Below are 13828 nucleotides of genomic sequence, written 5' to 3'. Positions count from 1 at the left end.
ATTGAAGTTATGGTCACTAAAGCTCAAGCTGTCTTTACCACCAGATAAAGATCATACTTAGCCTGTCTTTTTGCATAAAGAACGTTTTGCATGAAGGCTGCTTTCATTCTTCCTTGTCTGGCATGATATGGATTCATTACATTCCAGAAGTGATGTACATATGTATGTAATGTCTGTGTAAAATTCTACACTTGTTTTCAAACGTAGTCTTGTACTTCTTTTCGTGTGTTTTTTTTTTCTGATGATTTGTTATATAATAAGTTGTTTGCTTCAGTAAAGAAAGCACTTAAAATATTCTTCTTGATACTATTGTTTCTAATAATTAACAGGGTCTTCTCCAATGTTATGAAGATTTGTGTCAAGAAACACCAATGAATTTTGTAAATGTAATGGCACCAAAAATGAAAAAGGTTGGTATTGCTAAATGCACTTCGGTATACTTCAGAAGAAGTTAGAATAACTTAATAATAGTTTATAATTTTAAAATATTTAGATATGCATGTTGTGAACTTAAAGAATTTTACTAAAACTTTTAAGACCAAAAATTTGCTCCTTGCATCCCTCATACAGTGCTTAAAATAATGTGTATTACGGTAGAATAATCTTGGTGCCTATGAGATGTAAACCCAGTAGAACAAAGAATATGGACTTTGTGGATCTATTTATCTACACAAATCTCCGACTTTGACATGGAAGTAAATTATCACTTATTTCAGTTTTAGAGGTTTTCAAGGGAAGTTGTGCTTTTTACTTAGCTGAAATACTAAATGTCATGATCCTCGTCTTTGCTTGGAGAGAATTATTAGCTTTGTGAATTGAGTCAGTCTCTTCAGTGATGTAGAAAGGTTATATACTACACTAAAGGTACAGTTTTATTGGAGATGCAGAATGTCTATCCTACAAGCCATTTTGTTTTGGCAGGCACTTGCAAGCATATGTATGTGGTTGTTCTAAGTAACTCTTCCCTTTTTGATTGTAAATAATGACATTGGAAGGTTGCAGAGTTTGCATAAGTTTGTGTAACTACCTAGTTGGCATGTGCTGAAGTGTGAGAAACAAAAAACTTGTCCTTGCTCTTAAGAGTTAAATATTAAAAACAAAAGAGATAAAGTGATGATAGTCTTCACTTTAGTGATACTACTGTAAACATGATTATATCGTAGAGGGTATCATACACCTCTGTATTTTAAAGGAAACAACTGTCCAAAGAGAAAGATGAGTGCTGTACAAAAAACATAAGATGAAAATCTTTTTTGAAGAAGGGAGAGAAGTCTTCGGTGTATAGGAAGAAGAGAGGAAACCACAAATCCAAAGACGGAATGGGCAAATCTAATCTATGGCTATATGGGGGCCATAATTTGACAGTAACTCACGTAGAGCCTTAAACTGTTTCTAGATTGCTTATGTTGGTTACCAGTAACAGTACCATCCCAGCATTGTGGAGTTAAACATATTCCCCAAAACATATATATTAAGGTGATAATAATGGCTGTGTTTGCAAATAGCTGTGTGTCTATATGAGTTAAATTCATTGTTTTAGCTGTGATATAGACATAGCAAAAAGAAGCATTAGGGTGAAGAGAGTGGGTGAAGTCCAGGCAGTGACTTGGTAAATGTCAAGATAAAAGAGCAGATATGATAGGCATCTATTTAAAATTAAAACCGAGTGGAATCAGTTCAAAGTTTCTTAGCAATTAAGCAAAATCAAATTTCTGTCACTTTAAGGATGATGGGGATGGCAAAATTTAAAATTGTGGTGGCTGTATACTTGGAAATCAGTCAGAAGTTTTGGAGTGCTAGGCAAAAATTTTAGGGGAGCTCTGTAAGAGAGTCTGGAAACGTTGATTTTCATAGCCTGGCAGTAGCATAAGACTTCATTTTCCTCAGAGTCCCATCTCCTTTGAAGGTACAGGATCTGCAATGAAGGCAGGACATTGGTGTAGATCATACAGTGACAGGGAAATGAGCTGATTTCAGCTACGTGCTGAGCATCTTGATGACAAATCCAGAAGAAATAGACTATGGAGAACCAAGAATTCCATAAGGGAAACAGTAGGAAGAGAGGATTTTTAAAAATAGCATCGAGACTATAAGAAAATTTGGAGAGGATCAGTGTCATTCACAAAGGGATGAATGAAAAATGTCATTAGATAGATACATGAGGTTGAAAGACAAGTAATTATGCTGTCGAGAGTGATCAAGATATATGTTAAAGGACAAATTGTAAGATCAATACTGGACTTGATTTGAATTTTAGGAAGTAGTGGAAGCCACTAAAAGACACTATCCAGGAGAACAGGAAGAGGAAGATCTTTGCTGAGCATGTACATTTGACAGTTGTGGACAGAGGCTGTAGTATGCACTACCATCCCCTTCCCCAATATTGCATAAATTTCTTTGGTGTCTTCCTTGAAAACTTGTAACCTTTCTTGCAGAACTTAGACACAACTCTTTCTTTCATTAGTTACATTAGTGATTCTAATAATAATGGCATTTGTTTTAAATTGTTTTTGGTTTTGCTCTTGGTTCTTTTTTTAAAATCTATGAAATTATATTTTTGTGCGTAGATGGAAGCTGTGTTGAGGCAAGGACTTACCATGTTGACTTGGTCATCAGTGACACTGGAAAGTTTCTTTCAGGAAGCCGATCAAGTTCTGTATATATATAAACAGTTTTTGAAACAGGTATACACTTGATCACTATATGAATGGAATGACAGTTTAGATAAATTATTTCCAGTACACTATTCTTCATGTTGGAAATTAATCTGTACTTATTTTTGTAGCACTTGAAATACATAGGAGTATTTTTTTTGCTTTTTAAAGTATGTTCTTTTTTTGAAGAATGACATATTCAATGATTCTCTCTCATTATTACCCTCAAATGTTTGAGGGTGTATTATCACACTGTGCAGGATTTAAATACATAAATACTTCTAGCAATCAAGTTCTTGTTTTCTGTGGCAATAGTAACTAACTGTATAACTTCCAGAATTACATCTGTTCTTTCATTGTTCATATTTCAGGTTGTCTGCAATAGAACATGTTAACAAAGGCTAAATTTTTTGTAGGGTACTTATCTCCCTTAATTCCCTCTATAGATAATAGAAGAGGAGGATAATTCATGGGGCATTGCTGTGCTTCCTTTTTGTCTGCTTTCATCTTGGTGTCTTTTGTGTTGGTGCTTTTACTCCAGGGTTTTTTTTCTGCTATGATTCCCTTTCTTAGAGGATTTTCTACTATGTAAGGTTCTTGCATTTTCACAGGGTAAAGAGATATAATTTTTATTTTTCTGCAAAACATCATATATCTGTTAGAACTCTCTAAAACAGAATACACGTTTTTAAAAATAGTTGTATGGTATTAATATGATTTTCTCTTTTTAGGTTAATGATTTAAGTGAAGTGCGTATTGATTTGATATTAAAAGAAATATCAAATACTCTCTTAATTGTCTTACCAGTAGATGATCCTATCAAAGTAGAGAATATGTTGACCTGTAATGAGGTGTGTGCCACTTTACATCTTTGAACTTGAATTCTTGAGCATATTAGAAACAATGTCTTATTAAATTAATATAAAACTAGAAAAGAATTCTTCTTAATGTAGAAATACAGAACTTTTTTTTATTATTAAAATATTTGGGTTAAAATATTTGATTAAAATATTTTACATGAAGATAAATTGGTTCTTAGGTATTTGAGATACTTAAGCTGTAGTATTTCATAGATAATTTTTATTTATTTAACTGCTTCACAATTAGATGAGGGGTTTTTTTGTATGAAGATACTCAGACATATGCAGCCTTTTTTTTTTTCCCTCCATTTTTTTTCCAAACTGTTTTTTTAAAGGAGAAGGCAAAAAATACTTTCCAACAAGTATATTTGAGAATTTGAAAGTTTTCTTGATTACAAATGAGGCTAAAAATGTATTCATTTAGTAAATTAGTGCAAGTAAATAAAATTATTAAGGGCAGTCGAAAGAGTATTTGGGTAATTTGAGATTCAGACTGTGACTTCCCTTCGATATGCAGAATTTTCTTCTGGCCCTTAAAAATACCATTGCATCTCAAAAATGGAAATCAAAAAACCCAAACAAATAAATGAATAAAACAAAAAAAAAAAAAAGAAAAAAATCATTAAAAATGTAGTGATAATATAAAAGAAGAGTTGTGTCATTTTAAGTAAAGATTTTTGGTTTGGTTTCTCAGTTTTCTTTTAAAAATATTGCTGTTTCATTGAAATAGTTTCAGTCTGAAGAATGCAATATTGAGGGAAATGTTTTGGCTCTCCATAAAGAGGAACAGTAATAAGATAATCAGTGATACTAAGATAATTCATTGATATTTTTATTTAACAGGCTTATACTAAAGAATGTGCTGAATTATTGAACCACAAAAGCATGCACATTGAAGATGCTGTTCAAGAACTGATATCTGTATTTGAAAAGAATTATGAAATGAAACATCCTAAGAAAACCTCAGAAAAACGTGTATTACCAGGTAGATAATGTTGATTATTTAAATAAAAATTTCTGTCCCTAGTTCTGTAGATCTAGCTAATACGTATCAAAACTGAATTCTAGCTAATTTTCTTCAGACTTCTCCCTCCCACTATAGTTTCATCTGTGTCACAGTCCTGCCTTCATTTACTGCTGTCAAATTAAACCACTAGCCTATGAAATACATTGTAATTCAGTATTGGTGGAATTCCTAGAATTAAACTCTGTCCTTCTGTTTAGATTATCAAGGAATTTGCTCTAGAGGAAGAAGGTTATGGTTCCATTTCTCTTAGTCACTCATAACTTTTTTCATTTATTTTTTTTTCCTCTCCATAAGTGAAATACAGTGTTCCTCTCTTCTCAGCTATGTCAGGCATTTGGTACTGTCCCTCCCTTTGTGACTTTTCTGCCACAGTAGAATTGTATCTCAAATACTAGTGCTTTAGTTGCAGGTCAGTTTGAAGTAGTACAGTCAGTTGACTGTCAACTGCCAGTGTACAAAGCTCACAGCTGATCACTATGGCTGGTTCCCACTGCTCTGGAGTGCGTCACAAAGATTTTGTGAGGTCCTGTACCATTATAGGAGAAATAGTTTATAGTTGGAGAAAAATACTCTGTTTTAAAGAAAAATATACTGTGAAACTTAATCAGTAATCAAGCTCCTTTACTTACATAGGATTTTTTTCCTTCTGTGTTCAGTTTCCTGCAGGTATAGGTAGAGGCATAGTCAGGGTCAGTACTCCAGGTAGTTCAATACAATGCAACCAGAAAAACCTGATGAAAAGATACTGCTCTGTATTTTGTTAAATTATTTATATTGATTATTTATATGTATATTTTTTTGCCATTTCCAGATGATATACCTATGTATGCCTACCTGTCTTTAATAACGTATTTGTAGTGCATGGAGTTTGTTAGGCTGAGGCTTATAGGCTGGGCTCTTAACCGGATTCCTGGCATGAAAATATGGTGTGAAATAAAAACAATTAGCTGATCCAGTTACTACTAAAATAAAAAGCAATATTGTTTTGCCTGTAAATAGGGAGGAAAGCATGGTTCAAAGCAGACACAATGTTCAGTTAACAAAAAATACATTTATTTTTTTTTAAATTTGCAGTAAAAGAAAAACACATAGCTTTTGGAAATAATGAAGAGGAGAGAGAAGAGAATACTTCTGCATCTCTTCGTGGTGATAGTAGCAAGGGCAATGATAAAGAAGATGAGTTTAAAAAGGTATTTTGTGATAATAAGGGAATTTTTTTCAGACTGATCAGATTAGTATACAGTATCTTGAGTTTTGGTAGCTGGATATCCATGTTACAGAAGGACATCACATAGAGGATGTCACAGGTCATGTAAAAATGATGAAATAGTTTCCCTACGAAGTGAGTTTAAGGTGGATTTTAGCTTTCAAAAATATATTCCATGTTATTCCAGTTATCACCTTTATTAAACAAATTCTCAATACGTGCGTGGTACATGTAAAAGTTTGGAGAGAATATTATGCCTAAGCTGTAACACAGGCTTTCCTTCTTGGCTGGGCAGAAACATTCATCCTTGCTATCCTTCTCTTCCAACTTCACCAAGATCACCTTCATACTTTTTCCTTGAAGAGTACAATCCCTTCATAATCAGTAGAGAACTGAAGTGGAAGTAGAGAACAAAGACTTACAAACTTGCAATCACAAATGCAATAATGTTATTAGGTTGCATTCTGTTGTTTTGCGCTAGTGATCATTACACGTTCCTGTATTTTTATGTTCTTAATCCAATACAGTCAGATTTCACTGTATTTGTCTCTTAGTTGAAAAGGGTACATATGTACCAATATTCTTGGATAATTCACGATGGGGGTTTTTTAATATGGAGAGCTGCTTTTCTGAAGGAGTATGAGACTTCATCCAGATCTCAGTATTCTGTCTCTGAATAAGACAAATTGAGTTTCCTCAGATGCTATATTCTCTTTTTCATGCAGCTTTTACTTACTTACAAACTATTTTTCCTCCAACTTCTCCCCTTCTGTTTCTCCCGTAGCTTACGGCATAAATTCCTTCAGACAAGGGCTAGTATGTTTGACTTCAAACCTTTTGAAATAATTTCCAGCTTCCTGTCTGTATACAGTACTAAATAACATACATTTTATTTATTACAGAAACGTAAAGAGATTGTTGCCTATTTCAGTCACCAGCTGCTAGAGAGCCTCCAGAAAGCCACCAGACTGTCTTTGGATAGTCTTAAAAAAAGAATATTTGTTTCAAAGTAAGTTGTAAATGAAAGATTTCCTTCAATAGTATTACCAGAACAAAGTTATTTCTGTGTTAATATAATAATACAAATATACATTCACGCATGTAATGATACATGCACATATATCATCAGTCAAACAGTTCCAGACCTTTTGGCCCTTTTAGCTCAAGCAAAACCTGGAGAGCATTCACTTTTTGTTGCAGTGATGCTTTGAGCTCACACTTTTCTTTTATGCTTTAATTCTTTATGTTGTTGGTTATAGTCTATGCACTTTGTTTTGTGCAGAAAATGAAGTTTATTTCTACTATTTTTTCTCCTCTACCTGCCCCCTTTCTTTTTTATTCCCATATATTTCCCATGGGATTGCTTTAAAGATGCTGTTAGTACAATTTATTGTCCAACGCAAATCATGAGAACTTAAATGACCATTCTAGGTCATATATGGCGTATGTGCATCTCATTTCAGATTATTTCTGGAAGCCTGGCTATGGACTCAAGAGTTGTTCCCTATGGGTTAAAGATCATCCATGCACTCTTTATGAATTCTATAAGATAATGGCAAGATCCATATGATTTCATCATTCTCCTATATTCAGTATGATTTCTATAGATTCTTCTCTGCTCAAACAGGCATATGCTTCAGAGACAGAATCGGTTCAGTATAATATATTGTATATTGAAAAGCCTACTTAGAATTCTATTCAGAGAATTTAATTTAAGCAGGTGAAGGTTTTGTCATTAATGCGTGTTGAAGCTTGAATTGTTTTTTTCTTTTTCTGAGGACATCTTTCATAGAGATCTTATTGAAGTCAATAGGAATTTATTTGGGTGTGTTCTTTATATTTGTCTATGGTATCATATTGTTGAATCCTCCCTTATTTGGTCACCATGTCATGTCAGCATTTAGAAATTTTAGTTTGCACTTTGTTTTAGGTTTTAATTTTTAATTTTAGTTTTGAGTGGGTTCAGGTCATGTATTTATGTTGCACTAGCTTGTCATCTTTGAAACTTTTTTTTTCTGTTCAGTTGAATATTTATCTAAAATGTGATGAGGCAACTTCTACTCTTGATATATTGTTACATGAAAAAGTCAGTAAAACCATTTTATGCCATATTCAAAGCACTGGCAGGGTTCCATCATTCTTAAATTGAGATTAAAATCCAGGACGAGAAAATATTCTGGATAAAAAATTCCAAAAGCAGTGCTGGATCCAAGGTAGCCTTTGTCTGAATGATGGCGCTCTGCCTATTATCTTTACCCTTTAAACAAGAAGCTTTCCTAAGTTTTGTCAAGTAAATCATAACTTAGTCTGAAAATTCTCCGTAAGAGTTTGCCCATAAAAAGTAGCTCAAAATTATATTTCTAAGACAATTTAAGGGGGTTTCATGGTGAAGTATTTATTACATGTTTCAAAATTATTTTCAGCAAAACTACATTTGGGAGAACACAGTTTTCTGGTCGTCCAAACAAATCTGAAGAGGTTGCTGCTTTGCTAAAAGCAGAAGTACACCTTGCTATTCCCAATGTGGTAAGTTATGTGTCATATAGGTAAGATAAAATACGCTGTCTTATAGTTATCTCTGCATTTGCCCAAGCACGGGGTGTGGGCACACTTCTACTGAACCAGCATCCATTCCGAAGGAGAACAGTTGTTTGGGCCTTTCAGTGCCCTGAGAGCACTGATGAAATGTGTTCCTGGTTTCTGTCTTAGTGGTACTTGCAGAACCTAGCCTTTTATTGTTTTTGTGTGTTTCAGCAATTAAATTGCAATCTCTTTATCAGTGTTCTTTGCAGAATGATTACAGTTCTGCTTCATGTGTAGCAGCTGCGTTGCTGGAATAGATTTTTCATATTTGTTTTTATTTTAGCTGTTTTGTTCCTTGTGTGATTTAAATCCTATGTTGAATAGAAATAATGACAATTATCGTTGCTCAGTTTGTCTTTAGTCATGTCAGTAGGAAGTAAGATAGTGAGAGGAGGAACACTGAACAAAAATTATACGATTCAAAACCAAGAAGAGAGCTGTGGATTTCTGTGTGCAGAGAACAAAAAGGCAGCTTGATTGCAAAAAATTAATGCATGCATTTGTTTTCCTTTTGTAGAGTAAGATAACTCTGTGTCAGCAATATGTATGGTATTTTATATATGAGAAGGTAACTTGATATCCAATTGTCTTACAAAGATTTGAAGTTTTGTATTAATGAAATTCTAATCAAAGAAAGGTTCTGTTTTAAGGTGACATTCCTTTGACGTTGAACTGGTGTTCATATTGGCGTTCTGTGGTACTTTCACACTGTGTGTGGGTACACATGATATATAAGGTCTGTTAAAGTGTAAAAATTTTACCCTGTTGATATTTGTGTAAGCATAAAACCCCAAGCTCCACCCACTGCAAAGGGAAGTGCATCTGTCTTTCTTTCCAGTCCTCTGAAATGCTTGGCGGATCCAGGGAAGTAATCAAGTGATGCTGTGTAAAACACTACTTTGCTAATGCTAATAGGACTTTGCAAGATCGTTTCTTTTATGCATGCAGCTGCTCAATCTGTGAAATCGATTTATAGAACACCAGAGTCACTTTTGAGCAGTTTATATCCCAGTTCTGAACACTCCTGTGCATGATTTCATTGTTTCAAAATAATGGCTTGCACATTAAACCTATAAGATGACATTCTAAGGACTATATTTTAGGATTGAGCGTATCATAAGAGTGATCTTTCTCTGAAGTTTAACAAGAAATGCTGTTTTTCTATTCTTTCCTGGATCACTCTCAGGTAGGTTCTTCCTCCTGCTCAGTATTTCGGAGAAACTGATGTGTGCCTTTACTCTACCTTATCCTACATAGAATTATTTTCAGACAAGGATGGGACGAAGTTGCGATTAGGATTATTGCTGCCAATACAAATTTTCGGTTCAGGACTTTATGGCTGGTTTTGTGCTACTAAATAAAACAGGCTAGAGGCTGTTCTTTGACCTCAAAGTGAGCTGATGTGAAATGGTGTGTATCCACAGTAGTAAAAGGTGAATCAAGACTCCTGAATCAAAGAGTTTGCATTCAAACTGTGTTTGGAACAGACTGTCATGTTTTATGTGCCAAACTGTGCCTGATTTTTTTTCTGGGAGAGCTTTTTTTTTTTTTGCAAACTATGCTAAGGGAGCATACTAGCATTTATACAGTGTGAATGATGGTAGACCAGAGCTTGTGTTTTGATCCTGTTCTGTTTTCTAGTTGTTCTTGATTCAGATCAAGAATCCTTGTTTTCCTTCCAGTTCTTTTTATCATGTATGCTGGTAGTTTAATATGAGTTCTGTTCCTCTCCTGACTTGAGTATTAGATTGCACTCAGAATTATGATAAAAATCCTTGCCAGATATTTAAGTTGAGATCTTCAGGGCTACTGCATGGAGTTCCATTAATTTACTGAATGCTGTGCTCTTGCAAATGTTTTGGGGTAATGCTACCTTTGGGGAAAAAGTATTCAGTTACGACCTTTGACACTTTGATCCAGTTGATTTGGTTTACCTGAAATTATCCATGCTGTGAATATATGTATAGATAAGCACTTAGAAGGAGAGGTTTTATAGCTGTAAATCTTTAAAATGAGCTGTCCATATGTATTTTTATGACCATCCCTCTTACTATTCTCTCTCACAGAGTTTAGGATCCAGTGGGTAAGAGCAACAGAGAGGAAAATCTTGGTCTGCAATTTTTAATGCTTTATGATTCTAAAATGCAGGAAACAAGGCTTGTAATGCATTCCCACACACTATAAAAATGATTATAAAAATGCTGTTTAGAATTTTGTAGGAATTGTAAAAATAATTGTAAAAAACCCAATAAATCTATCTACTTATATACTTGCTTGTCATTTTACCCACACTATGGCTGTACAAATAGATAGTAGGTCAGTACAGTACCTTTCATTTCTTCAGAGGCAATTCTGAGCCAGACAAACTGTTCCATTTTCCATCTTTTCTTCGGGGGCAAGTTCCACAATCCACTATGAGTGGAGTAAAACTAAGGTCTTAGAAAAATGACAATCAATCAGTTGCATTTATTTCAACACTATTTCAACTTTTTTAAATAGGTAATGGTTCCCAGTTTAGACGATATACAGCAAGCCATCAATCGCATGATTCAGCTAATACTGGAAGTAAGTCGTGGAGTTGCTCAGTGGGGACAGAGACATTTGCAAAAATCTAGTTTAAAAGCAGAATCAGGCACACAGCAAGTATCTTCAGCCGGCTTTGGATCACCAGGAAAAAAAGGCAAAAAAGTGGAGAGTAAGTGGTTTTGGGTTGGTTTTTTTTTACTTATTTCAACTTTTTACTTTGATAAAAATACCATATGTAAGTATTTGTGAATAAGGTCACTTTTCTTAAAAGAGGCCAACTGTGGATTATCTTGAATTAATTTGTTGGGTTTCTTTTGATTTAATTAGCTGTATTTTTCAGAAATAGATTTTAAGGCTTACGTAAGTGTTAGAACTCTGAGAAACAATAAGCAAAAAAATCTTAGAAAAATTGCTAGATTCTGAATCTCCTATTAAATTTGAGGCAAAGTTATCTTGTTAATTTATCTTCTAACCTACTTACTGTAGAATGTAGCCATAAAAATATAGTTGAAAACATAAAAAATTATTGTAGACTAGCTCTCATTGGAATATTGAGATAGAACAAGAGTTACTTTAATAATTAGATTTCAGCAAAGATTTTAATTGCTGGCTATATTCCTAGAGTGGATTATAAAACACTTCAAGTGTTTGTTCATATGTGAATATTCAAACTGTAGATAGACCTGCACCCATTTTAGTCAGATACTTTTTTCCTTATTATTATGTCTAAGCACCTGTCCGTATGCTTTGCAAGCATCCACAAAAGCCCAAATATATTTTTACCATCAGTTTTCCTAGCTGCTTGGCTGAGCCAGTGATCTGCAATGCAGTTGTATCTTTGGTCTGAGTCCTTTGGAAAGTCTTTAACTTGGAAAAAATTTCTTTTTGATAGTCTTCTACTTTATTCTTTATTCTTCTACTGATACGCTTTGTATGATTTTAACGTCTTTAACGGACTTCAAGCAGGATGCCAGGAAACGATCCTCATCAGACAGTCATAGCCTTTTCCTCCGCTGTGTCAAAATACAATATCAGCAACTAAACGTTTTCATCACCTTTAAACTTCTCATCAGCAACAGCTGGGGGCATATGTTGATGTTTGGCCAATGAGGTGTATGGAGTACACTGGCAAGGACAGATCAATCTGAGACTTTGTTTCCAGTGACCAGATCCATGAGAACATCATCAGACTAACAGACAAAGTGGAGTTGCATTAAATTCCTTCCCACAATGAAACAATGTATGTGATGGGAAGAGTGGATTTTTCTTCATTCTTTTAGGCACGTAGGCATTGTTATGACAGAAGGGGCTCATTAGATCTCAGGGATATTGGTGTCTATATTAATCCTGATTGTCTCAGCAATTCATCACAAATGAAGGAGGGACATGATAAATTGCATTTTATTTTCCTTCTATTTGAGCTTACTTGTAGTTCTTGAGACAGGGGTCCTGTTTCAACATCAACAGTGTAACTGGAGCAGCAGCTACCAGTGTCTAAAAAACCTCTGAAAAGTGTATTTGGAGGCAAGAGGGTTTTTTCTTTTTCTTCTTCTTCCTTCAGTTTTTTTTTTCTTCTTGCTTCAGTTCTAACCTCTTTCAGACAAGACCCAAAAGACTTTGATATTAGCAGTTTGTAAGGCAAGTGCAGCTCCAAAATATTAATTAATTAAGAAGACTATTTTTTTTCCGTTTGGAAACTTTCACTCTAGATTGAATTTGCACTGTCTGTATAGAGCCTGGCTTGAACTAGCACTTGGTACTTTCATATTAAGTAGTTAGACATTTGAAGAAGGATATTCAGCCTTACTGAACAGCATCATTGCTTAACTTGGCATGCATAGGTTTAGAAAAGAACTCTAAACAGACTTTTAATGATTTATTCATGTCCTTATAATTTTTATTTTATTTTACAGAAGGAGTTGAAGGTGTTGTGATTGTTAGAAAGCTAAGAAATTTTTACTCAGGTGTTGCAGAACACGAAGATATTTCTAAATTAGTTGTGCTTCTCTCTTCTTCTGTGAATTCTATAAGAGAAGGAGCTAGTGAAGTTCTGCAGGGCTTTCAGAGATATAAGGTGCTGTGGACAGAAGATAAAGACGCCAAAATTCAGGTGAGTTTAATGATGACCACCTACAGGACTGTTCTTCATTAATATTATCTTTTGAAATCAGAAAACATTGGGGGGGGGGGAAATCAAGAAAAAGATGTAGAAAACACATTAACAGCTGAAATTCTCATTTTGTCTTTCGGTAGTAATAGCAGTATATTTCCTAAGCAGAAGTAATAGCATGCCACCTAATTTTTGTGCTGAGGTTTGGCTTTTCCTGCTTCTGTGCCACTCTAGATACTGATAAACTGGTCCTAAGTTGTCAATTGCTTCAATTTTTGTTTGTGGAACTCTGGATTTTAGGCCACAAGAAACTACAGGTGTCTGACATGATGTATATGACAACCCATAGAAATTCCCACAGCATCAGTGCTGATAATTGTGCACTTTTCTCTGTGGAAAGTGTTTATTTTGAGTTGAATACATATTTTTATTCACCACCCTTCCTGTAGTTGTTTTAGGAGGTGAGTTCTGCATTCTCTATTTCAAGAAGACTCCTCTGTTAAATTCTTGGTTGTTTCGACTGTAAGTTGAATCTTCAAGTGTAGTAGAAAAATTTAGCGTCTACTACAGCAAGAAAAAGTTAGTCTCCAGGAACTGGAGATCTCTGAGACTTCTGCTTCAGAATATTTCACACTGTCCTTATACAATAGAATTTGAATTTTGAGTTTTAATTTAGAGGTTCGGTAGAAGAAAGTTGGCTCCTATGTCTACTTCATTTAGCCTTGGCTTAATTGAGTTTTATATTCTTATCTTTTCTATTTAATAGACTACATTATATCGCATCAGCTTGTTTTACTACAGAAGCACTGGTAACTTTTGAGTGTCACAATGCAAGTTGTGCAGTTTATGTGGGCTAAAAAC

At 34.4% G+C, this 13828-nt stretch overlaps 1 protein-coding gene across 1 annotated transcript in view; it reads left to right on the top strand.

Annotated features, from left to right (window-relative positions):
• DNAH8 (dynein axonemal heavy chain 8) overlaps positions 1 to 13828 on the top strand; it is a 132314-nt gene that overhangs the window by 17811 nt on the left and 100675 nt on the right. The window contains exons 15-23 of the mRNA XM_063330984.1: positions 330 to 410; positions 2568 to 2684; positions 3386 to 3505; positions 4358 to 4487; positions 5622 to 5731; positions 6651 to 6757; positions 8172 to 8274; positions 10831 to 11026; positions 12771 to 12967. Of these exons, the coding sequence (XP_063187054.1) occupies positions 330 to 410; positions 2568 to 2684; positions 3386 to 3505; positions 4358 to 4487; positions 5622 to 5731; positions 6651 to 6757; positions 8172 to 8274; positions 10831 to 11026; positions 12771 to 12967 (1161 nt within the window). The remainder of the gene's footprint in view (positions 1 to 329; positions 411 to 2567; positions 2685 to 3385; positions 3506 to 4357; positions 4488 to 5621; positions 5732 to 6650; positions 6758 to 8171; positions 8275 to 10830; positions 11027 to 12770; positions 12968 to 13828) is intronic.

This window comes from Chroicocephalus ridibundus, chromosome 3 (assembly GCF_963924245.1).
Source record: "Chroicocephalus ridibundus chromosome 3, bChrRid1.1, whole genome shotgun sequence".
NCBI classification, from domain to species: domain Eukaryota; kingdom Metazoa; phylum Chordata; class Aves; order Charadriiformes; family Laridae; genus Chroicocephalus; species Chroicocephalus ridibundus.
This window is presented reverse-complemented; position numbering and strand designations above follow the sequence as displayed.